General features: G+C 41.5%; 2 protein-coding genes across 5 annotated transcripts in view; both read right to left on the minus strand.

Annotated features, from left to right (window-relative positions):
- greb1l (GREB1 like retinoic acid receptor coactivator) overlaps window positions 1-6,269 on the minus strand; it is a 45,884-nt gene extending 39,615 nt beyond the window's left edge. Inside the window, exon 1 of the mRNA XM_023815593.2 lies at window positions 6,038-6,269. The gene's annotated coding sequence lies outside the window, so the exon portion shown is untranslated. The remainder of the gene's footprint in view (window positions 1-6,037) is intronic.
- Window positions 6,270-9,626: 3,357 nt separating this feature from the next.
- LOC111845894 (NLR family CARD domain-containing protein 3-like) lies at window positions 9,627-25,011 on the minus strand. 4 transcript variants are annotated; one of them, XM_072711178.1, is made up of 13 exons: window positions 24,876-25,007; window positions 22,545-22,719; window positions 21,698-21,841; window positions 21,203-21,316; window positions 18,902-18,965; window positions 18,504-18,732; window positions 16,605-18,333; window positions 14,668-14,841; window positions 13,561-13,734; window positions 11,911-12,084; window positions 11,244-11,417; window positions 11,083-11,129; window positions 9,627-10,488 (listed from the first exon to the last, which is right to left on the minus strand). In XM_072711178.1, the coding sequence occupies exons 3-13, from the start codon at window positions 21,799-21,801 to the stop codon at window positions 9,992-9,994; spliced, it is 3,480 nt and encodes a 1,159-aa protein (XP_072567279.1). In that variant the 5' UTR covers window positions 21,802-21,841; window positions 22,545-22,719; window positions 24,876-25,007; the 3' UTR covers window positions 9,627-9,991. The 4 variants fall into 4 exon arrangements, with proteins under 4 accessions (XP_072567279.1, XP_072567278.1, XP_072567277.1 ...); XM_072711177.1 differs by having other exon boundaries at window positions 22,205-22,719; XM_072711176.1 differs by having other exon boundaries at window positions 21,698-22,719.
- Window positions 25,012-25,133: the final 122 nt, after the last annotated feature.

The raw sequence follows: 25,133 nt of genomic DNA on the forward strand, positions 1-25,133 counted from the left end.
GGCAAAGGTGGGGTTTTATTTCTGCTGCCATCTGCCCACAGCCCCGGCCCTTCTGTCCCCTCAGCTCAAAATGGAGGACAGACACCATTCATCACCAAACTCTGTTAAGGAAAGTGCAACAGTGTAAAACTTCATTCTGAATTTCTCAGCTATCTTCCTGTTGGCTGCAGTGCCTCCCTTCTAAATTCAGCACTTATGTAACTGTTCAGCTGTGACCTTCTACAAAAACTATTTACAAAATGACAACGGACAGTTTTGACCTGTTAAACTGGAGACTGTGCAGGAGATTAAATTAGTAGTGAAAACCAGGACACACTGAGCTTTCGTATTAGGTTCGAGAACAGGGGTCAACACTGTGGCGAATTCTGATGGGCAGTTTGATCAAACTGCACATTTGTCTCTGACAATCCCAGTTCTAGAACAATCTCTAATATTACAGCCATTTAATACGTTTTCATTTGCCAGTATTTGGATAAATGGCTTTAGACTCTTGGAAAAGCACAATTTCTTCAAAACATTTTAAAAAAAGATCAATTTGAAATGTGCTATCTTAAAATATCTATTCTTTAACTTCCTTTTATGGATTTTATGGGTAAATTGTCTTCTTAAACAATCCGGCCAATCAATCATCCAGACGCAGCCCGCTAATGCTCTCCTGCTTATTCTTAACGAATTGATCCCTCAGCCACCAACGGAAGCCCAGGAAGTCAAAACGCCTCTCGATCTGGTTGCTACTGCACAAGCGATTCACCCTGCCATCCATTAAAGGTGATTCTCAGTCCATAAAAAGGCATCAATCTTTCATTAAGAGCCTCTGTGCGGTTTCAGAGTGTGTCAGCCAATGCGAAGCCTAATTTGTACCTAATAACCAAATATGCATGAGGCCTAGCACTGGGATTACTGGGATCTCCTTTGTTAACGCAGCATCTGAGCGATCCGAGCACGTGCATGTTTGTTCATTTTGTCAATATTAGCTGTGCTGTTTCACCTTGGCAGGACAGATAATGAGAGAGAGAGACAAAGACTGAAGAGGAATATTGTTCAGTCTGAACCACCCCCCAATGAAATTAAAGCCTGTGATTCAATTGTTTCCCTGGCAACAGCTGGAAATAAAAACAAATCAAGAACAGCAGCTCAGTCCTTTGTGCATCCTCGGAGATTTCTGTCCCTAAAACAAAGGAAGCCTAAAGATGTCATAGCGGTCACCGCTTGAAGCACCCTGACCCTGACCAAAGCAGAGACTGGGTCGTATCTCAGGGTTCCCGCTGGTCTAAAGCCAATCCTCAGGAAAAGAACAAAAACACTGCATCTAAAAGCGTCCATGACCTTGAGTGAAGCACTTCAACTTAATGTACCAGTTGGGTACTTTCAACATGCCAGCTGGGTTCCTTAGCAACGACAACCAGATTCTAACCCTAGCAACCAAGTCCAGGGATTCAAAAGGACAGAAACGTTGAATACGGATGTCGTGCACCAACAAGGTGGGTTCAGGTCAACTGGCACATCCTTCTGCTAGCATTGGCAAGATGTTCCAGTTGTGGTCTTTGTGACAGACCAAAGAGGAGATGCTCGGACTGACTTAATAGTGGCGATTCTAATAGGCGAATACAGGAAAGTATTCGGGAGAAAGTTCTATTTTATAGAGCTTATCACAGTGTGGTGCGAGAAGCTGAGAATACAGGTCATTGTTCAATTATAGCAATGCACAGAACAACATTTACGTGGCCATCTTTCCTGATTGCTTTTGCATTTCAAATCCCTATATCCCCACTGACACGTTGTTACAAAAATTAAGCAATTTAGAAAATAGCAGATTATTTCAGTTGGTCAGGTCCCACCTACTCACGCTTAACCCTCGCACTACCTGCCGGATCACCGAGGAAACAGAGCATGGCGGTCAGCATATCTGCCGACTCGTCTTCCGCTTGACTCGGGAGAAAAATCGCCTGCTTTGGCAGCCGTGGTGGGGGGGAGGAGGAGGAGGAGGGGCGTGGGGGCATTCAGGAAAAATATTTATAAAGACGTTTCAAAGCAAGGCAGCTTCAAAAGCCCCGTTTAAACAGAACAAGTGGTCAGCGGACGCCTGAATGCGGAGGCGGTGTGTGAATGAGCCGAGTAACAATAGTCAGTCGGGCAGCTTGGCCTGCAAAGCCTCACAAAGACGAGCCAGTCGGAGAGAGAGGAGAAGGAGAGTGGACTCTCCTTCAAGGCTATGCTGAGGAACCTGTCCACCAGTGCTTCTGATCACAGGGCCATACTTATCTCTCCCAGATTAAACTCCCAATTGTTGGCCAAGAACAATGCCCCCCCCTTAGGAGGCCGTCCCCTTAGGGGACAGATGGCCACAACTTGAGGGCTCCAGATCTCACAAACCCCTGAGTGAGACATTACTGCACACGCTCAGACCACACAGGCCCACTCACCAGCCTAAAAGAAAAAAAACTTCGAAACCCTTTCAAATGTGACTTATCCTGTGATTGGAAAGGGCACCTTAAGCGTCGGTGTACGTGATAGGATTGCCGCTGGCTTCCAAAGCCAAGTCTTCCAGGAGAGTTGCCCATGCTTGGTTCTTTTGTTCCAGCCCGTCCTGCGTCCTGCAGGCACCCGAGATACTGCGGGGGATGGGGGGATGGGGGGATGAGCAGAGGAACGATTGAGGAGAGACAGAGACGAGAGCAGAGCTGCCCTTTCTGCTCCGGAGAACAAGACCATCCAGATAAGGGATCTGCTTGGAGGACCGGTTTGGAGTAATGCACACCGAACCAGTCCTTGTGGAAATTCCAGTTTCTAGTAGAATTGTCAAATGGTTTCCAAGACATAGCATCTGTACAGAACCACTGTAATGGTAGATGTGTAACACAGGCCCAGTTCGGGGGCACAAAATCCAACCCCACCTGAAATATGAAGATCTACTGTTTTCAAAAGTAATAAGGTCAACAAATTGTAAAACTCCCATCTTCAACCAGATCTCAAAGTAAAATTTCCAACTAAAAATCTGCTGGCTGGTGAAATTTGTCCCCAGGACAAACAACCTGGTTTCACGTAAACAAAGGCAACAAAAAACTGTGCATTTAAATTCACTTGTTTACAGAAAAAAAACCATTTGTAATGCAAAAAAGTGTAAAGCTATCATGCTAATTATTTTTCAAATCCCATGCAGCTACACTCAGGATGATTGGTGTAAGTTAATAATGAAAAGCAGGACTCAAAATGGGAAAATAATGTGGAGCACAAGATCTAATGTTAGTGCTGTTATGGACAGAAAAGGAAACGTAAAAAAGACACTGACTGACCCAGAAGTCCATAAAATGAGTATAGTAAACAGACCATTAGCAAACAACCTTCAAGAAACAATACACTTCAATATACCCGTGCATATAAACACATGCACAGACATATAGATGCTCACATTAATTGTCACACACGTCCGCATTTAACAGCTTATGTTTGACCTTACAGTTCACTCGACTTTTCATTAGAAATCCTCATGCCTGGAGAAATGGGAGGAGTTAAGAAGACCTGAAGATACCAGGACATCTGCCAGCCATCTGAGGACACATTGGGGAGAAGAAGGTCCAGCTCCCCAGAGGATGGTGGCCCACTCATGAACACCGTGGGCCTGCTGTTAAATCCGAGAGCCACCAGGACCCAGGCACTAGCTGTCCCCTAAGTGCGGCTGCTTGGCTGGGGGGGACGGAACTCGTCACACTGCTGCCGACATCACAATCTCACAGGCAACTCACAAACTAATAAGCAATCCCACAGATTCATAGGCAAGCTCACAGACTCACAGGCAACTCACAAACTAACAGGCAACCCCATAGACTCACAGGTGGCCCCATAATCTGACAGGTGACCTTCGCAAACTCACAGGTAGCCCAACACACTCACAGGTGACCTCACAAACTCACAGGCAAGCTCACAAATTAACAGGCTCCCCAAGAGACTTATACGCAAGCCAACAGACTCACAGGCAACCCCATAGACTCACAGGTAGCCCCACAAGCTCACAGATGAACTCAACAGCACAGACATTCCATTTTAAATGGACCAAGCTGAACCAGGGCAGGTTTATACATTTTTCCATTAAGTAGTGGCCCCAGAGTATAACAGTGACAGGCCATGAAAAATAAAATACTAATTATAAAAAACCAATACTGGGCACAAGACAGCACTATTGGATGGTTAGTTTTGCAGCACAATCTCATGACATAACATCCAAACAGGAATAGAAAATCATAATAAACGTTAAAAAAAAAACAAACAAACAAACAACAGGACTACAAAATCACAGATTATTATGGAAAATGGTCTTAAAAGCACAAGCTTGCCTTGGACGCCTCAGCAGGGGAAAAATGTCAGAAGACACTTGATTCTGAAAATTCTGGATTTTTGTGCATCTTTTGATTATAACTATTTATGGGAGCAAATAACTATAAATTGCATAGATTGGAAAAACAGCCATTTATTTTGGATCTACAATATTAGCATAAAAACATACATTTTCCCTAAAATATGTAATGCTAGTGCTGTATTATTTAGGCAGGTTTGATCGGGTATATTCTAAGGATTTGTTGTGTTATTTGTATGCAGGATCTGGGCAACGACAGTATTACAAAGTGACCAATGTACCAATCAGCTGCCATTTTAGGTTTTTAACGCTTCTAATGCTTAGAATAAGTGGCGTTTAAAAAATATTAAAGTGAAATTTCTGTGTTTGGCTTCAAAAGAAGTATTACTGGGGATGAATAAAATACTTCCACAATGCTTGAAATAGAAATATCCAAAGAATTCTCATAACAATCATACGATACAGTCATACACATATATAAATATACTCCATGATTTCAGAGCCTTGTTTCAACCCTCCTATTATAATAGATCTATTATACTACACATGATCTGTAGCCTACAATATCGGATAGAACTTTACAATGTGATTTCGTCATCTCGTTTAAATCTCGAAATATACATTAGAAACCTTAAGTATTATATGGTATCTGGTAATGTGTATATGAAATACAGTATCAGTATACTATATATATATATATATATATATATATATATATATATATATATATATATATATTTAGTAAATAGTATGTATTGGCTTTTGAAGATAGCTCAAGGACTCCAGTCAGTATGAAGCAGGATGCTTTAGACCAAATAAGTTACATTTTAACAAGATGTGGAAATCATCGTCCTTATCAGCAGCTTTAAATAGGTGTTTTAACAGCTGAACTGCCCTGATTAACTCACTGCTGGTACAATACCGATATTACGAGTAACCCAAACCGACGGATCAACTGGTGTTAATATTTTTGCTTAAAATCCCATTTTAAAAAGCTCAGTAGACAATTGGAAATCTGGACATATATAAAGAAAAACTCATTTAACTGATGCGCCGTACAGTATCTGCTTTCTCTTTTCAACTGGCTTTACTCAAAGGGTTCAACTGTAGTTAATACGAAATTACAAAAGCTGTAGAAATATTTCAGCATAAAATCATGCGATATAAATAATTATAGTGTTACGGCAATTACGGCCGTAATTATCATTAAGCCTTGCAACCCCGATCAGAATAAGCAGTGGGGAGATTGATGGATGTGTGGATGTAAATAAAATTTACATAAATGCATCTTGGACCTCTAGCTTAAAAATTAGTTTACACACAGCAGCTGATCCACCCCAAATTTAAGCAATTAATATTTAAACCCCGCTTCTCTCCAATGCCTCAACAATTACGGATGGATTCGAGAGTACGGCATAACTTTGGCTACTTAGCCTATTACCCGTGCGACAAACTCAAAAAACGGCGGCTGAAACACACACTGAACCCGAAAAAATATCACAAAAAAACGAAAACGAAAGACGCAAATTATGCACGTTTGAAAGTAAATGTTAAATGGAAAACTAATACAACAAGGATAACATTCGGAGTTTTGGGGACAAATAATATTTAAAGAGCCGAATAAAACGACCACTCGGGAATCTCTGGATTTTCACAAAATGTTACACTTATTCTGCGCACACTTACTGTATGAAAGGCTTTCGGCTTGCAGGGCGAAGTTCCAAAGCGGCGTCCGGATGGTCGCGCAGCAGAGCCGGGCTCACGCGACGCTCACTCCCCCTTCAGACCTAATCGCGCCGCGTCGCTCTTTCGCAATACCGTGTCAAAACAGCTCACATGTGTCAGGCTCTTTTGCATGGAAGTAAAGGGCAGGTCACGAAGCTGCGGGCTCCTTTCCGCCGCTGTCACCCGTCTGAGATCTGCTGGTGGGGGTCCACCTGACGTCACGGGCACCCACCTCACGAGCCGCGCCGCACCGCCCAGGCGAGCACATGCCTGTTGCATGTCAATATTAGGCTACTTTTATCGATTAAAAAAACTGAAATCGCATACAAACAAATGACGATGAAGAAATTACCGCCGTTCTAGGAGCAATAAATTCTCCATTATATAAAAAAAAAAACGACCACGAATAACGCTCTTGTCCTTACACACGTATTACGCTATGCACAGAGTAGCATACAATAAACACTACTAATTGCAGCCTATATTAGTTTTTTTTATTACTTCAATAAACATCTGTATTAATAGTCTAATACATTTTCCGGATGAATGTAACTTTTTCAGTGCTAGGAAACGTTACCATCCATAAATAAATATCAATCAATAAATATTTAATATTAATTGACTAACAGATAAGCTTCTTGTCATTTTGATTTATAGTTTTATTTCTTCAAATAAAATGAGGCTATGTCTATATTTGTTCTAATGTGTCTTTTTGTTAACAAATGGGCGATCGCCAGTCTTACAAACACTTACAACGACCAGCGTAACTGAAAACTATTCCCGGTATCATAGAGCAGAAAAGGCGCAGTTATCGGTGGTGGGAGAGACGTAAAGTCCCTAATATTTAATTTGGCTTAATTTCCCCACCGCCCAATAAACAGACCTTATATATATATATGTAATATTTTTTTCTCCATTCATTCGTTTCCCATAACCGCCTCCTCTATGCAGATCTCACCCCAGAACTCGGAGAGCCCAGGCGACACGCTGTTTATTTCCGTGGAAATGAGCCTGATGGAGATACAGCGCCCACTGTCGTCTGAAGGAGGTCGATGCTTTTTGACTTTCATTTTTTAGGCACTCTTCATCAGCCGCTGTGTTTAGCATTTGCTCCACTATGCATTTGTTCGGTGCCAGAGAAACAGTAATCCCGCCCCTGCTTTACTTACAAAAAGCATGGAGCCGGAATCTTCCCGTTATTTTTCTCAAATTGACTGCTAAAGCAGTAGCCTAATGTATGCATTTAAACATTTCTTAATGTCAATCTAGAATTCACTTATATCATGTAACTCTTGGTGGGCAACACTCCATGGTGCAATTATTAGAAATGATCCCATTGTAAATAGAGAGCGGTGGTGTGTACCTCAACTCAAACTCAAATACGGCCCCTGTTGGTCACAAACAGTCATTACACTAAAAAATAAATAAACACGTTCCTTATAATAATCAAGGAGGACGTTACCCTGCCTGGATTGGGGAAACTGAGACCTCGACCTGGAGCTATGGCCCGGTGGCCAGGCCTCTACCCATGGGGCTCACCACCTGTAGGGGGAGCCGTGGGGGTCAGATGCAGTGTAGATCAGGTGGCCTCAAAGGACCAATCATTGGCTACCAGAACTGGCTCTTGGCACATGGAATGTAACCTCTCTGGTGGGAAAGGAGCCTGAGGTGGTGCGAGAGACAGACAGATAATGACTAGATATAGTCGCGCTCACTGCAACGCACAGCTCAGGCTCTGGAGCCAAACTCCTGGAGAAGGACTGGGCTCTATTCCACTTTGGAGATGCCCGTGTTGAGAGGTGCTGGGCAGGTATGGGTCTGCTTCTAGCCCCCTGGTTTGGTGCCAGTGTGTTGGAGTTTACCGCAGTGAACCTCCCTTCAACTTTGAGTCTGGGGAAGGGCTCTGACTGTTGTCTGTGCGTACGCACCAGTCCAGACTATCTGCTCTTCTTAGAGATCTTTGACAGTGAAATCTGGAAGGGTGTGATTGGGTGGAGTGGCCTGCCCAATCAGAATCTGTGCAATGATCAGTTATTGGACTTCTCTGTTAATCACACTTTGTCTATAATGAACACCATGTCTGAATATAACGGTGTTCATAAGTGCACTTGGCATCAGAGCACCCTAGACCGCAGTCCGTTGATTGATTTTGTAATTGTATCATCATACATGCATCCGAATGGTTTGGACACTCAGGTGAAGATTGGAGCTGAACCACTGATCACCACCTAGTGGTGAGTTGGATCCGATGGCATGGGAAGATGCCGGATAGACCTGGTGAACCTAAATGTATAGTGTGCTAGGAGTGTCTGGCGGAGGCCCCTGTCTGGGAGATCTTTAACTCAAAACTCCGACAGAGCTTCTCTTAGTTCCCGAGGGAGTCAGGCGACATTGAGCCTGAACAAGCCATGTTCCTGGGACCCCTTGCTGAGGCGGCGTTGCGGAGCTGTGGCCGTATGGTTGCTTGTGCCTGTTGCGACGGCAATCCCCGAACCAGGGGGTGGACACCAGCGATGAAGGGAGCTGTCAGACTGAAGAAGGAGTCCTTCCAAGACTGGTTAGCTTGTGGGACTCCTGAAGCAACTGACAGGTATCAGAAAGCGGCTTTGGTGGTTGCTGAAGCAAAAACTCCAGTGTGGGGGAAGAGTTTGGTGAGGCTATGGAGAAGGACTTCGGTGGGTCTCGAAAAGGTTCTGGAAAACCGTCAGGTGACTCGGCAGGGGAAGCAGTGCTTTATCCATGCTGTCTGAAGCAGGGATGGGGACCTGTTGACCTCAACAGGGGATACAGTCAGCCGGTGGAAAGAATATTTCAAGGACCTCCTGAATACTACTGATATGCCTCTCTTGGAGGAAGACTCAAAGGGGGACTTACCCATCTCTAGGGCTGAAGTCACTGAATTAGTCAAAAACTTCTTCAGTGGTAAGGCTCTGAGGGGTGGATGAGACGGATCAGTGCAGCGTCGGCAGTAATGTGGGTGCTGTACCGTTTTGCCGTGGCAAAGAGAGAGCTGAGCTGGAAGGCGCTGTGTGTATTCTCTAACTGGCCGATATGTGTGTGTGTGTGTGTCTTCATCGCTGAACAGAAATCTGTGTCACAGTAACTGGACAGAACTGAGGTAATTTGTGTGGTTTTGATGACAGAAATGTCTGTGTTTGTGCTACCAGAGGGATAAATATTCTTGTCCGCATGTGTCACTGTTTGTAAGTGTATCACAGATGTGAGAAATGTCTGTGCATAAAGGCTGTAAACCCTCATACACGGGCGCAGCAAAGACGGACTCAGACCAGGGATGGCTGATTGTCAGGGATAAGTTAACAAAGAACAGTGCTGTACGTTTGTTTATATAAGTAAAAAAGGTTAAGTTTTGCTTTTTAAAAATTGAATGACTTATTTTTATTTATTTCTTTGCTTTCGCCGCCTCATGTTACATGGTTATTATGCATGCTGATTTATTGTTTTAGTAGTAATTAAAGTGAATTTAATTCAGCAGACTGGTTTCTTTATGTTACACAGTTATGCTTTGGCAAACATTGAACCACAACATTAATAGGATAGAACAGAAAGTCCTTATTGCTATTGTATAAGTAGGAAATACAATATACAGGCATAAAATATACATACTCAAGGGAGGGAGAAACACCCCCCCCCCCCCCCCCCCCCCCACACACACACACACACACACATCAGGCTTACATTTCATTACATTTTAGTCAGGGAGAAAAACAGATATTTTGCATGTTTGTTCAGCTCGCTGAACCTAGTCATTTTTTTTTGTCTAACACATATCACACTTCAGAGTTAAAATGATTACAGTACATGGGTTAAATAGGAGAGATTTTACCTTTTCACCAGGGAAAAGCAGCAAGGTGTCACTCTAATAAAGTAAAAATGATTCCTCCAGGACACTGTGAGCTATCCCAGCATGCACAGCGACACTGAGGAGTATTCAGTAACCAAAAACCCTGGATAGAGGGGTTCAGTGAATGAGGAGGTGACTCTGCGCAGGAGGGTCAGTCCATCAGAGGAGACTCTGTAGAAGGACAGAGTACCAGCCTCCCAGTCCAGATACACTCCTACTCTGCAGGAACCTGAGGGCTCTATGTTTCTGTGAGGAGAGCAGCGCAGACTCCATGACTTGTCATTGGCTCCAAGTTGACAGTCAGCACTATGTCCTTTCCTCCCGATTCCTTTATATGTCACTCCTATTCGGGCATCAATTCCTCTCAATTCAGCCTCCCAGTAACAGCGACCAGTCAGACTCTCTCTGCACAGAACTTGGGGCCGGTACTCAAATCTCTCTGGAAGATTAGGATATGGCTGCCATGCCCCCCAAGTCACCTTCCTGTCCCCCCCTGACAGAGACAGGCGTCTGTGTGCTGTGTTGGGGTCCAGTGTCAGCTGGCAGGAGTCTGTAGGCAGGAGGAAGAATTATTAATCCCATCAGGCAGAGCGGCAACTTTGCCATTCTATCACGGTCACACCTCACACACACACTGACGCAGAACTCGCTCCAATACACACACACGTGCTAAACTAACAGGCTTAATTGCAGGTAAAAAAATAAACAAAGCAATGACGTTCATCAAACATATTCACCACAAACATATTTACCACAAAATTTGACACCAAAGATTAATACTAAAAGTGAGTGTCTTTAAGATATTTTTTGTGATATTTAAGGTGCAGAACTATATCAGTATATTTTTAACCCTGTTGCCGCTCCCACACAAACACAACAATGATATGAGCAGCTGTAAAATATTTGTTCATTAAAAAAATAAAATAAAATGATACATGAATTAATAATCTTTTTGGTGATGCGTTTTGTTTTTCTTTGTTGTAGTTGTTGTCTAAAATGAAACACACAGAAACTCACCTAAACACAAACATGGAAATCCATCTACATACAGTGCAAAAAAATACACTCATCACAACAACTGTGTGAATACAATCATAAAGTAGTATTAATTGTATTTTTAATAAAAACTTGGAAACAGGCTTACATTTCTGTAAGCCTGGTCTGGTCCTGCACTCTCCACCGTGATCCACACTATAGGAAAAGCAGAATGACATAGTGCTGCTGTATCCATTTATTTATTGGTGCCTCTTCTTCACATACATGCATAAGTATCTGTAGCGTGTCAGACTCACACTCTATACTTACTTCAGCTTCTCCAGCTTACAGCTGGGATCCTCCAGTACAGCAGAGAGCAGCTTCACTCCTGAGTCTCCTGGGTGATTGTAGCTCAGATCCAGCTCTCTCAGGTGTGAGGGGTTTGACCTCAGAGCTGAAGCCAGGGAAGAACAGCCTCCTTCTGTGACTCTACAGCCTGACAGCCTGCAGAGAGACAGACAAAACTCTCCAATAAATAAGATCACCTCACCATTACAAGTATTACTTTTAAGTAAATGTGATTACTTTCAATAATTACAGTCATCAGTATGGAATACCCAGTAATACTGACTTAAGTATCCCCAGTTTACAATGTGGAATACCCAGTAATACTGACTTCCATATCCCCAGTTTTGCACTGTGGAAAACCCAGTAATACTGACATCAGTATCCCCAGTTTACAATGTGGAATACCCAGTAATAATGACCTCAGTATCCCCAGTTTTGCACTGTGGAATACCCAGTATTACTGACCTCAGTATTTCCAGTTTACAAAAAAAAGAAAAAAAAATTACAGTGTGAAATACTGTCAAATACCCATGCCCAATGGTTTAATCTGTGTCCCATTTGCAGTGTCACTGTGAAATACCACTTTACGACAAATATGACAGACCTCAGTATCCCCAGTTTACAGTGTGAAATAGCCAGTAATACTGACCTCAGTATTTCCACATTGCAGTGGTGATTCTCCAGTCCTGCAGAGAGCAGCTTCACTCCTGAATCCTGCAGGTCATTGTCACTCAGGTCCAACTCTTTCAGGTGTGAGGAGTTTGATCTGAGAGCTGAAGCCAGCACCTCACAACATTTCTTTGTGAGTTCACACCGGTACACCCTTAGGAAAATGAAACACTTATACCATTTTTTTGCAGTGGTGCACTGTATATTACATTAAAGTGAACACAGCCATCAGAGAACAGTTTTTCAAAACAATGACTTTATTGTACAGCATATGAAAACATATTAAGAGTAATCTGGTTTTTATTAGTGTCCATTATATTTTCATCTGTAACTTTTGTTAAACCCAGCATAATTAGGTTCTAGACTGTAACATAACTGTCACCTCTCTGTCTGTTAGCTCTGCTAACTGACATAAACAGTGTGCTAAGAATGATTGGTTTCCTGCTTTACTACTTAATTATTTCTAACATGGTCTGACTGCTGATAGGCGCACAAGGAAGTAGGAGAAGAAAAAAGATGCTGTTTGAGTTTATTATGTTACTGCTGAAGTGCATTGTGGGGTGTGCGGTCCAGTTTCATTTTTGTAAAACGCATATTCTGTAGCAGGGTTATTGCCCTTTGTGTTTTTCCCCATGTTGGCCAGCATAGGGATCATTCTGAATCTCACTTTTTCTGGCCACTCAACTAGAAACAATTTGCCTGGGGAACTGCTCGTAAGAGTCTCCCCAGGCAAATTGTTTCTAGTTGAGTGGCCAGAAAAAGTGAGATTCAGAATGATCCCTATGAAAATAAACACTATGAATCCTGTGGCCCCGCCCAGTTTGGGGAGACAGAGGCCCCACCCTGGAGCCAGACCTGGCCAAGGCTGAAAGATTTACATGGGCCCACCCTTCTGTGGGCCTACCACCTGCAGGGGGAGCTGTGGAGGTTGGATGCAGTGTAGATAGGGTGGCAGTCGAAGGCAGGGGCCTTGGGGAGCCGATCCTCAGCAACCAAATCTGGCAGGACTCCTTAGCCCCCCAGTTTGATGCCAGTACATTGGAGCTCACCCCGGTGAACGAGAGGGGCACCTCCCTTTGACTTTGAGTTGTGGGACGAGGTCTGACTGTTGTCTCTGCAGATACACCAAACACCAGCTCAGAGTATCCGGCCTTCTTGGAGACCTTGGATGGGATGTTGAACGGCGCCCCCCCTGGGGACTCCATTGTCCTGCTGGGGGACTTTAACGCTCACGTGGGTAACGACAGTGACACCTGGAGGGCTGTGATTGGGCAGAACGGCCTGGCCGACCTGAACCCGAGCTGCTCTCTTATTGGACTCCTGTGCTGACCACAGTCTGTCCATAACGAACACCGTGTTCCAGCATAAGGGTGTTTATAAGGGCACCTGGCACCAGAGCTTGATGATTGGCTAAGCAGTCATAGTTTCATATTTCATATTTCATCATAGTCAAAGTCATATTTCATCATAAATGTTTAATGTTCTTTTATGATTTATTTTCATATTAATTCCTCTGCTTTTACTATATGCATTTTATTTCTTATCTTTTCTTTAAAGCACTTGACCTTGGTGTATGAAGATGTGGTATATCAGTAAACTTGACTGACATAAAACATTCACATGTACTTACTTCAGCTTCTCCAGTTTACAGCTGGGATCCTTCAGTACAGCAGAGAGCAGCTTCACTCCTGAGTCTCCTGGGTGATTGTAGCTCAGGTCCAGCTCTCTCAGGTGTGAGGGGTTTGACCTCAGAGCTGAAGCCAGGGAAGAACAGCCTCCTTCTGTGACTCTACAGCCTGACAGCCTGCAGAGAGACAGACAAAACTCTCCAATAAATAAGATCACCTCACCATTAAAAGTTTTACTTTTAATTAAATGTGACTACTTCCAGTTGGAAGGGTTCCAGTTATGGCACATTTTACACTGCTTAACCACACTTTTAAATATTTTTTACAATATCCAGTCTAGGGTTGGAGTGTAATAGTATGAAGGGGAATGGGACAGAGGTACAAACAGGGTAAGGGGAACAAGAGAGGAGACGGGCAGCGAGCATGAAGAATTTGTTGATTATTTGGGGAGACAGATGAGTTCTTTGGAATTACCGCGATACAAACCTTGGCAGGCGTTAATGCATTTAAAGTTTTTCTTAGTGGGCATGTAATAAGTTATACAAGATCCAAATATTTATATATTTTGATATATATTTATATATAAGGATTTATATGGAACAATAGAAAGACAAGACTTCGCCAGTCTTTACTATATCTGTCATTTGACAAAGGGGCTTTGAATCGCTCAAATTTGATGTGGTACTAATGGGCCACAGTTTCCAAGATGTTTTATTATTATTTTTTGTTTGTTTTGGAAGGAACTTGAGAATTCCTATAGATGTAACCTATTTCTTTTCATTTGTTATTTTACTTCTGTAATCAATAGTTCTGTTGTATAAAAAATGGATTATCATTTGACAAATACAGGAGCAGATTTAATTTATTTAGTTTTTTTATTCATATAGTTGTTCCCTGTTTCGTTCAGCCGTTGATGGTTATAATTTCTTTGACTGTGTAAGGCTGTATGTTTTTTGGTAAACTGATAAACAAAATATTATTCGAAAAAGTGACTACTTTCATATCTGTAATGTGACTCTTTCAATGATTACAGTTATCAGTGTGGAATACTTAGTAATACTGACTTCAGTACTCCCAGTTTACAGTATGGAATACCCAGTAATACTGACCTCAATATCTCCAGTTTACAGTGTGATTCCCTCAGTGCACCAGAGAGCAGCCTCACTCCTGAATTCTGCAGGTCATTGTCACTCAGGTCCAGCTCTCTCAGGGGTGAGGAGTTTGATCTGAGAGCTGAAGCCAGCGCCTCACAGCATTTCTCTGTGAGTTTACAGCTGTTCAGCCTGCAAAAGGAGCCATGTTATTATACACACACACAGATCAGTATATATCCTACACATCAGTGTGCATAGTGGTACAAAATATCCAGACGTTTTTGCAGCATAATAAAAAGCACAGACTACAGTTCAAAGAGAATTAGAGGCTAAACAGCAGCATCGTAAACCAATACAGTGGTAAATTATTCACTTTCACCAATCCTCTCATGGTCATCATGTTCCCTGTCACGAAAAATACAGTGAACATTTTCATTTCAAAGCACAAATATCCTGAAAGATGTTTTTCTTTAATATCACGGAGTAATTGTGGGAGTGGTTCACTGCAGACATTTTTTATCTATTTGGTAAAAAGGTGTGAAATAATATGGGAAACCATTTTAAAAGGAATTACTGGCAGCAAATACCGGGTTATTTTTAAACGATGGCTGATTGTTGCTGTATCGTCAAATACTTATAGTTGGCTGATCCAGTTGCTGCATCTCTAATTTGAAGGTGTCTGGATGAGCTTGTGTTTTTTAAATGACACTTGAATTCTTGAGCCCATGAGTGAAATCCTTTTTTCTTGCGTTGCTGTACCTGGGAATTTGTAAAATCACCAGTATCCTAATCGTAGGACTACCGATTCTTTCAGATAGCCCTTTATGGAAACATTAGGTTCAAATAAATTTTTATGAATACTGTTACTTCATTGATCCCCATGGGGAAATTGTCTATTTTGCCTGTCCCATTTTGGTCTACGTGAGACACACAGACATTCACAGGTAAAGGAAGTTTGGGGATTGGCCAGCATCCAGCGCCCCTGCAGTGATTGGCATTGAGGGCCTTGCTCAAGGGCCCAGCGATGACATCACTCTGCCGGCCAGGAGATCTGAACCAGCAGCCTTCCGGCCAGGAGATCTGAACCAGCAGCCTTCCACTCAGCGGCACAGAGTCAACCCATAGAATCACAAACCACATGCAGTATTTACAGAAAGGCTTACTCCAGTATCCAGAACTGAAAAAAAACTGAGGAATTTTCCCAGTATTAAGGGACACTAGAATTCTGTGAAATTCTCGTACCAAGGATGGTCATGGAAAACCTGCCACTTTTCTACTACATCATTAACTTCTGCCAATATAAAATCTGGTTTCTAGTCTGATAGGGAGAACGAAAAAATCCAGCCTCGTAAATAAACCAATGGGGAAATAAACAATATATTTTCATTATATGCTTGTTCATGTACTATGACAATAAAGATATATTTTGTTCTGTTCTCTCTCAGCCAGGAGCAGCTGAGGCCACCAGAGGGCACCAGCGAGCAGCCAGAGACAGCAGTCATACGGAAGCTCTCAGCTCTGGGCTCCATCACCTCAACACACCTGCTAACACTCACATACCACTCATAAGCCCTTGAGATCAGGGCTACTCTGTTACGTTTCCAAAGGGCCAGATTCCATCACTGACTCAATACCAATGGGGAGGGGGTAGAGGGCCCCCCCTCAGATTCTGTATCACTGCTCTGGATGAAGAGCCCTCAGTTTCTATAGCAGGTTAGGATGCTGTGCCTGTGATCAGAAGGCAGACTGGATGGGAACGGAAACGTCACTTTTATGTTTGTTACTACATCACTACCTTCAGTCATTATAAAATCTGTGGTTCAGATTATCAAAAAAAAAAATCCAGCCTGGTTATTAATCCACAAGGAGAATTAAACTGTACGTTTCATATATTTCAGACATTGTACATGTAAAACTGCCAGACCATGCCTTCCCATCCTCACATCACTCACAGAGCCGTCCTTGATGTCTTGACCAGGGGCAGCAGCCTCCATTGACCTGTATAGGATCTTGTGAATTTCTTCATATCAAACACATCCAGCTCCTCATCTGACATCAGCAACACAAAGGCCAGAGCTGAGTACTGTGCAGGTGAGAGGGGTTCTGCTGACAGACGTCCTGAATTCAGGTATCTTTGTACTTCCTCTACTAGAGAATTGTCACCCAGTTCATTCAGACAGTGAAACAGGTTGATGGTCCTTTCTGGAGATAAATTCTCCATTATTTTCTCCTTGATGTATTGAGATGTTTCCTTAATTTTATGTGATCTCATTCTTTTCTGTCCCAGTAGCCTTTGTAACAGTGTCTTACTGGAGGCTGTTGAGAGGCCCAGGAGGAAGCGGAGGTAGAGGTCCAAGTGTCCATTCTTGCTCTTTAATGCCTGATCCACTGCAGTCTTCAGCAGGTTAGCTGATGAGTTTGACAGAAACACATATAAAGCAGCGAGATACTCCTGGATGCTCAGATGCACAAAGCAGTACACCTTCTCCTGATACAACCCATATTCCTCCTTAAAGACTTCTGTGCAAACTCCAGAGTAAACTGAAGCTTCAGTGACATCAATGCCATTCTCTGTCAGATCTTGCTCATAAAATATGAGATTGCCTCTCTCAAGGTGATGAAAAGCCAGTTTACCAAGTTTTAAAAGGAATTCTCTGTCAGATTTACAGGACTTATTGAGCCTGGTTTCATGTTTTTTCATGTACTTGTCATTTTTTAAACTTGTGTGAAAGATCAGGAAGTGTGTGTACATTTCAGTCAGAGTCCTTGGAACTTCTCCCCTGTCAGTCTCACTAAAAAGTCTCTCAAGCACAGTGGCTGAAATCCAGCAGAACACAGGTATGTGGCACATGATGAAGAGGCTCCTTGATGATTTCACATGTGTGATAATCCTGCTGGCCAGACTCTGATCACTGAATCTCCTCCTGAAATACTCCTCCTTCTGGGCATCACTGAACCCTCGTATCTCTGTCACCTGGTGGACATACTTAGGATGTATCTGATTGGTTGCTGCTGGCCGGGAGGTTATCCAGAGGAGAGCGGATGGAAGCAGATTCCCCTTAATGAGGTTAGTCAACAGCACATCCAGTGACGTTCTTTTTGTTACATCAACCCAGCTCTCATTGTTCTGAAAATCGAGAGGAAGGCGACACTCATCCAGACCATCAAAGATGAACAAGACTTTGTACCTAAACAGCTCAGTGGATTTAAGTGGTTTCAGTCCTGGGACAAAGTGGTGAAGCAGTTCAATCAGACTGTATTTACCATTAATCAAATTCAGGTCCCGGAAAGGAAGAGGAAATATGAAGTGAACGTCCTGGTTTGCTTTTCCTTCTGCCCAGTCGAGAATAACTTTCTGCACAGAGACTGTTTTCCCGATACCTGCCACCCCTTTAGTGAGTACAGTTCTGATAGGTGTCTTACGCCCACATAAGGGTTTAAATATATCATTGCACTTGACTGCAGTATCTTCTGTTCGCCTTTTCTTGGATGCTGTTTCAATCTGTCTCACTTCATGTTCATCATTGACTCCTCCAGTCCCACCTTCAGTTATGTAGAGTTCTGTGTAAATCTCATTGAGAAGTGTTGGCTGTCCTTCCTTAGCTTTCCCTTCAAATACACACTCACATTTCTTCTTCAGGGTGCATTTGATTCTGCGCTGACATTGTGACAGAAGACGCCCTGAAAATAAACAAGATAAAAATGCACACATTTTTTTTTAAATAATAGACATTTTTACTCATATAAGCCATAAATAATAAAATGATAAAATGAAAATTAATACACATTTGTTTATATGCTATTTTTTCTCTGGGAACACAAACACCCACAGAATGAGATACAGCTCTTACGTTTCTCCAGCATGTCAGCGAGATCATTTTGGTCCATGGTCCTCAGGATGTACAGTGTGATCTTCAGAGCTCCCTCTCTACCACAGGTCTTCTGCATCTGACCATCACTGTCCAGGTCATTGTCCTCCTCCAGCTGGGGCTCAGAGCATTCTGGGTAATTCCAATCCAGGTACCTCATGATCTTCTTCAGCTCATCCTTTAGAAACTTTACAGCTTTTTCCTCTAGTGACTAAAGTAAATATTGCAAATAATTATTGCTGCTTGTATCATACCTTTTTGTAATTTCATTTGTTAATGGTAGTTTTAAGCAACTTTCGCATGACTTTATGAATTTCTTATTGCACAGCTGTATAAAATGTTTGCCAAATAACACAACAGCTAAGAAAATATATGCATACCTGCAATATTTTTGATAAATCCAATTTATCATGTTGATCTGAACTGCATTCTTCCATTTGGTCTCTGTGAATAAGGCAGATATATCCATTCAATTTGATTCAGGTTTATTTATATAGTGCATTTCCACAATATTACATTGTCTCAAAGTGCTTTGGTTTTTGTTTTTTTGTTTTTTTTGGGGGGGGGGGGGCTGCATATGGCTCAGTGGGCTGTGAGCGGAAGGTTGCCAGTTTATACCCGGCCTCTGCAGAATAGTCACATGTCTTTGGGCCCTTGAGCAAAGCCCTGAGCTTCCAGCTGGACAGGAAGCAGCATCAGGCTCATGCTGGCAGAGACACCTGCATTACACATGCATTACACCTGCATTACACATGCATTACACCTGCATTACACATGCATTACACCTGCATTACACCTGGTACCACTTTGAGCCACAGGATAAACAGGGAACTTTACCTTAACTGGTATTGGGCATATTATTTGCTAAAATTTGATTTGCACAAAATGGTAAATTTACACAAAAAAGTGAGTGCAAAAAAGTTGCCTTAGAGTAAATCCTACAGGGTGGTACTGTGAAAGTATGTAGACTTTAGCTTAACTTATTTTAAAATACTTTATTTAATAAAATTGGGAATACTTTACTCAAAAACATCAGGTTAAATGGAAACACTTTACTTGACAGGTCACAAATAATTTAGTATTAGAATTTAGAATTTAGTGATCAGTGGTCATTGTTGACACACCACAGCACACAGTGCACAACAACAAAATGTGTCCTCTGCATTTAACCCATGTGTGACATCACAGGGGGCAGCTAATTCAGCGCCCGGGGAGCAGTGCTTGGGGGCGGTACCTTGCTCAGGGTACCTCAGTGGTGCTTTGCTGGTCGGGGATTCGAACCTGCAATCTTTCAATTATAAGTGTGCTTTCCCAAACCATTAACCCACCACTGCCCAAATTAACCACAAGCCTTATATACTTATCTCATGCTAATTCATCATTAATGAATCATGACATGTTTTAGCTGAAGCAGTTACCATCTTTGTTACTATATCTGTTCATTCTGTAAACCTTTGTGAACTGCTGAAGAAATGACTAAGGAATCATTTCTGAATAAAACAAGTGAAATACTGATCTCATGTTTGTTCATCATTAATGAATCATGATGCATCTTTTACTTTATGTAGCGACTATATTTGTTCATGACTTTCAGTATGTCAGTAGTAACTGAGTTATTACTAAATATTTCAGCCACATGACGTACAGTGTTACTACTTAAATTTACCTCATTTTATTTGAGTAAACTCTGTAGGCTACTTTTTCAGTGTAGATTCTTATCGTACAGCTATATGGGCACTGACCATATTAGCGATATGTTACGTATAGTAAATGTTAGTGATAAAATTTTCCAGTAGAGAAATATGGAGACACAAGCAAAAAATATATTGTTCCATGTTTGAAATGTAAGTAAGATACAAATATTATTCCATCCCAGCAATTTTTGCTCTGCTAATTATATCTCTTTTCCCCGTACTTCTGCGTAATATCTGCCAGTGCTTGTGGCCCACCAACCCGCAAAAGATCACTGTTAATGCCTCCTCAGTAGTACTTGTTTGAACGAAAAGTACCTAGTCTGTAGTAGGTACTAAAAAAGGGTTCTGGAACTGCCTAATTTGTCCTGTGCCCTGTTACTAAGTGTTTCTCCAGTATCCTGTTACCCTGTGTTGAATTACCTAATCTGCAGGAAACCTTCTCCTTGTAGAGAGAATTTTCTCGTGGGATGAAAGAAGCTGGTCTTGTGAGGGTCAGTGTTTCAAGCCCGGTATTATATAGCCAGGTCAATCACAGGAGATGATTATGCTTTATTGTATTGTTGGTCAACTGGATGATTGTGATCGGAAAAATACAGAGGAGGACCCCCCCAAACCCCCGCCATTCCTGGGCTGCTGTTTGTTGCCAGTCCACTCCTGACTACAGTATTACAGTCATTGCACAATTAATGGATGTGCAGCAGAGAGCAGGTCAGCCTCCCGTTTCAGCTGCATTCTGGGGACAGAAATCTAAAATGTTCTTTTAAACTAATAAGCTTCCAATTCCAGCTCATAGAAAGTCATTCTTCACCTCAGATGTGATACACAGAATACAGACAGAATACAGACAGAACTTCTGTTTAAATTCTTAAACACTGTGGGATTTGCAAAAGTTCGGTTTAAAGACTTCATAGCCTGTGTGTGTGCCTGTATGCCTTTTGAGTGAGAGTCTGAGTGTTTTAAACAGTGTTTGTTTAAATGCACATTTACCTTTCACCTGTAGGAAAAGGTCCTTCTCTTAAGGCGATCGGGGGCTCCATTGACCAGTCGCTCTTCATGGAAACACAGCTGGGTGCTGGTGAACCAGTTCTCTCCATCCGGACGCTGTGGACAGCGAGAGGAAACATCTCCGCATAATATAAGCAAAATTCATACAATGTGGATGGCATCACATTACATCTTCAGCCTTCTGCTCTACATTCATGAACTTTGATATGTCTTGATGCAAATAGGCTTGTTTACAGTTAGTTTTGATAGGAAATAAATTGAATCATCTAAAATTTGGATTCCTATATGAAAGGTTTAATACCATTTTTATAAATTTTTATAATACCATTATATAAGTTTAATACCATTTTTATATTATCGAGGAAATGCATTAAGTTAAAAATGACACTCAGTAATTACTAAATCTTCCGAAAATGCTGGAAGGTGTTTTTTTGTGGCTACTTGTAAAAAAGTGCAAACACACTGGTTCTGTCTTACCTCTCAGATCTCCTTCTTTTATCCACAGAAGGGCTCATTTCAGAAACAGCTCCTCTCCTCTTACGCTTCATAGAGTGACTCATTTCAGAAGCAGTTCCCTCCATTTTTTTGCCAGTCCAGACCTGATGACTCCTGCTGGGGCCTCTATGAACACAAAGGATAAATAGAAACATACGTACACAATATCTGGAACTAAACACTTTACATTGATCTTACACAGAGATGGGCACAAATACATCAAATGTAACAAAAAAATACAAAATTCTGGTGTGATTAAATGTATTGTTATTTGAAAATACAAAACGCATGTAAAATATTAACATTACACAACGAATCCGTATATTGTTACAGCCCTAGTAATGTGTAATATTTATGATATAAACAGCTCGCCCAAGTACAAATAATCAGGGTTGCCAACTTTGTCCACTGGCTGGAGTGAGATTTTCAATTGAAACAAGTGTGCACATACAAGAGCACGTATTTACATTTATGTAACAGTTTTATTACCTTGTAAATAGCCCGTAGGGTTTGCAAACTACCCCAAGACTTTTGATGTAGCTAAGTTTAGGTTAATATTGGAATAATATTGTAGCACCGGCGGGGCACATGTCCCAGCATGCCCCGCGTGCAATTCTAAATATCCCTTGTTGTGTTGTTATTGTTAATGTTTGTTAATGGTTACATTTCCTTATGTGTTTTCCCGTGTCTTGTGTGTACCCTGTCCGATCCTCCCGTGCATTTAGCTTACGTAAATCTCCCACTGTGTGTGCATCTTACAGTATAGCGTCTGACAACTGTGTTTCGTGCGTGTAATTAGCTCGGTGTTAATTGGGTCCCAGTTATAAACCTTTCGAGACTAAAGAGCGTGTTTTCCCCTGTACGCAAATCTCCATGTCTCTCTGTGCTCCCGCGATGCCTCGGTCCACCAGACACCACAATATAGATTGACCGTAAGATTCCTTGGGTGAACGTGAGAGTCTGATAGCGTGAGTTTCAAGCCAGATGCATGAGAGCTGGCAATTCTGGAAAAGAGATGAAACGATATGAAAATTTAATATCATGATTACAATGACCAAAATCATCACTGTTATCAGTATTATCCCGGTGTTGTTAAAATGGGCTGAAAATGTTCAGAAAGTACTGATACAGGAATTGAAATAATTTAATCAAGTTTTATATTGAAAACCATTTTTTGTACCATTGGGTGTATATTAGTTATTGTTGTTTGTACCAGGGCTGTACCCTTTTCTTCTGTAAGCCTGGTGATCTTAAAACGACAGTTTTTTTTTCTTAATACCTTTGTGATTTCTAAAATGCTTCAATTAATTATAATAAATGTTTTTCTTTAATCTCACTATGTAATTATGGGAGTAGTTAGTAGTAGCAAGTTAGGAAAATCCCGCCCCTGAAATGACAGAAGTTAATTGCATCCGCTCTCAACAATCAAGCTCTGCAATAGCACCTGTAACATTTAATCACCGGAGCTGCCAATGTATATAATCGTGTTATACATGCTGATTTTATTTTTACCCAGCAAACAAGGGACGTCCTCCAGACGTTCGCTGTTTTTAAAACGTATCTACAGGACATTATTAACTTCCCAACAGCTCCCATTTAAGTCCTGGCAGAACGTTCGGCAACGTCGCCATGCATATAACATATAACGTTACTTAATGACATGTAGAAAAGGTCCCACGTGCAATGTATTGCACCGTAATGTAAATTTAATTTCTAAAGCACATTTAAACAACCGAGGTTTGTCAATGTGCTGTACAAAACTAGCAAAAAAACAAAAGTACGACAACCCCATAAATAGTCACAATACAATACAACCAGCAAGGAGTAAAATAACATATCTATCAACAGTCAGAAATAAAAGCCAGTCTAAACAGAAAGGAAAGATAGGTATAATAGTGATTTAAAAATGGCGATTGAAGGAGAGGGTCAACTCCCTAATGGAACTGTATTCCAGAGCTTATAGGGGCATACACCATCTGACATCTCTTGATTAATCACTTTTTTAGCTAACACATACATTTTCGGTTGTTGTAGGCTATAATTCATCTTTGGATCATAGATCATTTTAAAGAACTCAGGCTACAACAATTTGCTGGAATGTTGCATGTTACAACAAAGTAACATGGATTGACCTTTTTGGTTTTTTTTTTGTTGTTAAATTTGTATTTATTATATTGATCAATTGTTTTTGTCCTTTATAAATTTTTGAAAATGATATAACAATCACGAGGGCATGTCAAAAAGGTAAAACGGCATGAATGAAGTAAGAGAGCTTGACGTAATGGGCTTTCCTGACCGTCTGTGGGTGACCCTGGTGTTGTTTTTAATATTTATGATTCAGTTAAAAGCATGCCAGTGCTGCATGGCTTCGTGTTTAATGTAATTAATTATTGTTGCATTTAATGAATGAATAAATAGCCATGATTCTGTGGGTTCTAGGAATCTGAACCATGCACGCGCACGGTCATTTATATGCAGACGCGGTAAAGTGGAGGTATTTACAGCTGAACAGAGTGAACGTCGATAGTCCAATAATAATGTTAGAAACCTACCTAATAATTTCAAGGTGAGCAATTTTATGTAATTCACTACAACTGTATTCCATTAAGAACAGGTATTCTTTGGGTAAGGTAAGGAAGGTAAACGCTTATTCGCAGGATATCTATGCCACCTAAAATAGGGCATGTTATTAATTCGACTGAATACTGTACAGGGCACCGTGCACGCTAAGTCAGGGGCTCCGTGAACGTTTCAACATTTCATTTTAATAAGAAAATGCTAACAGTTCGAATGCTATTGGTCACACGGCCACTGACTCTGAAATTAAACTGTTCTTTTAAATAAAATTCATTAAATTCGGAATCTGAGTTGTATGGTGTGTTTGATTACACATAGCCTATATTATTATTATTTGAAGATATTTCACTGTACATTTTTTAATTTAATGCCCTATGAAACTGGTACTCTTCCATTTACACCTATTGTGCAAACAATGCATTTTCTTCCCAGGTTAAAAGCTTCTTATCAGCAGTTGCGTATCTGCGAGTTTCAGCGATCTTACCGCAGATTTCAGATCATTCCCGTTTAATTGTTCACGGCGAATGACGAGGACCGCGAATGTCAAATGAGCGAATGTGAAGGGGTCACTGTATAATCTTACCTTGCAATGCAAACTGTCTTTATATTATTGCAGAATCTTATTCGTGTTTCTTGACAAAATGGAGACTCCAACTTTAAATTACTTTCACTTTTATTTACAAAATGGGAAGTCGGGAAAGTCAGTGGCACGCCCAGCAAACAGCGATAGGTCCTCCTCATTTGGTCTGAATGTCGTCCTTAGGACATCAAAATGGAAAGGATTATTGACAACATATGTATTCTTCAAAACTACCGACCAAAGGGAAAAGTAGGAAGAGAA

Source organism: Paramormyrops kingsleyae, chromosome 4 (genome assembly GCF_048594095.1).
Source record: "Paramormyrops kingsleyae isolate MSU_618 chromosome 4, PKINGS_0.4, whole genome shotgun sequence".
Taxonomy (NCBI): domain Eukaryota; kingdom Metazoa; phylum Chordata; class Actinopteri; order Osteoglossiformes; family Mormyridae; genus Paramormyrops; species Paramormyrops kingsleyae.

Bases quoted from the DNA above. Each gene is read 5' to 3' on its own strand.
- LOC111845894 (XM_072711176.1), bottom strand. From the start codon at position 21,870: ATGTTTCTATTTATCCTTTGTGTTCATAGAGGCCCCAGCAGGAGTCAT. The intron at 14,842-16,604 runs GTGAGTGATGTG...CTCCTTTTGCAG, and splicing joins AAGACATCAAGGACGGCTCT to GCTGAACAGCTGTAAACTCA. The intron at 12,085-13,560 runs GTAAGTACATGT...CATTTTCCTAAG, and splicing joins TGTAAACTGGAGAAGCTGAA to GGTGTACCGGTGTGAACTCA.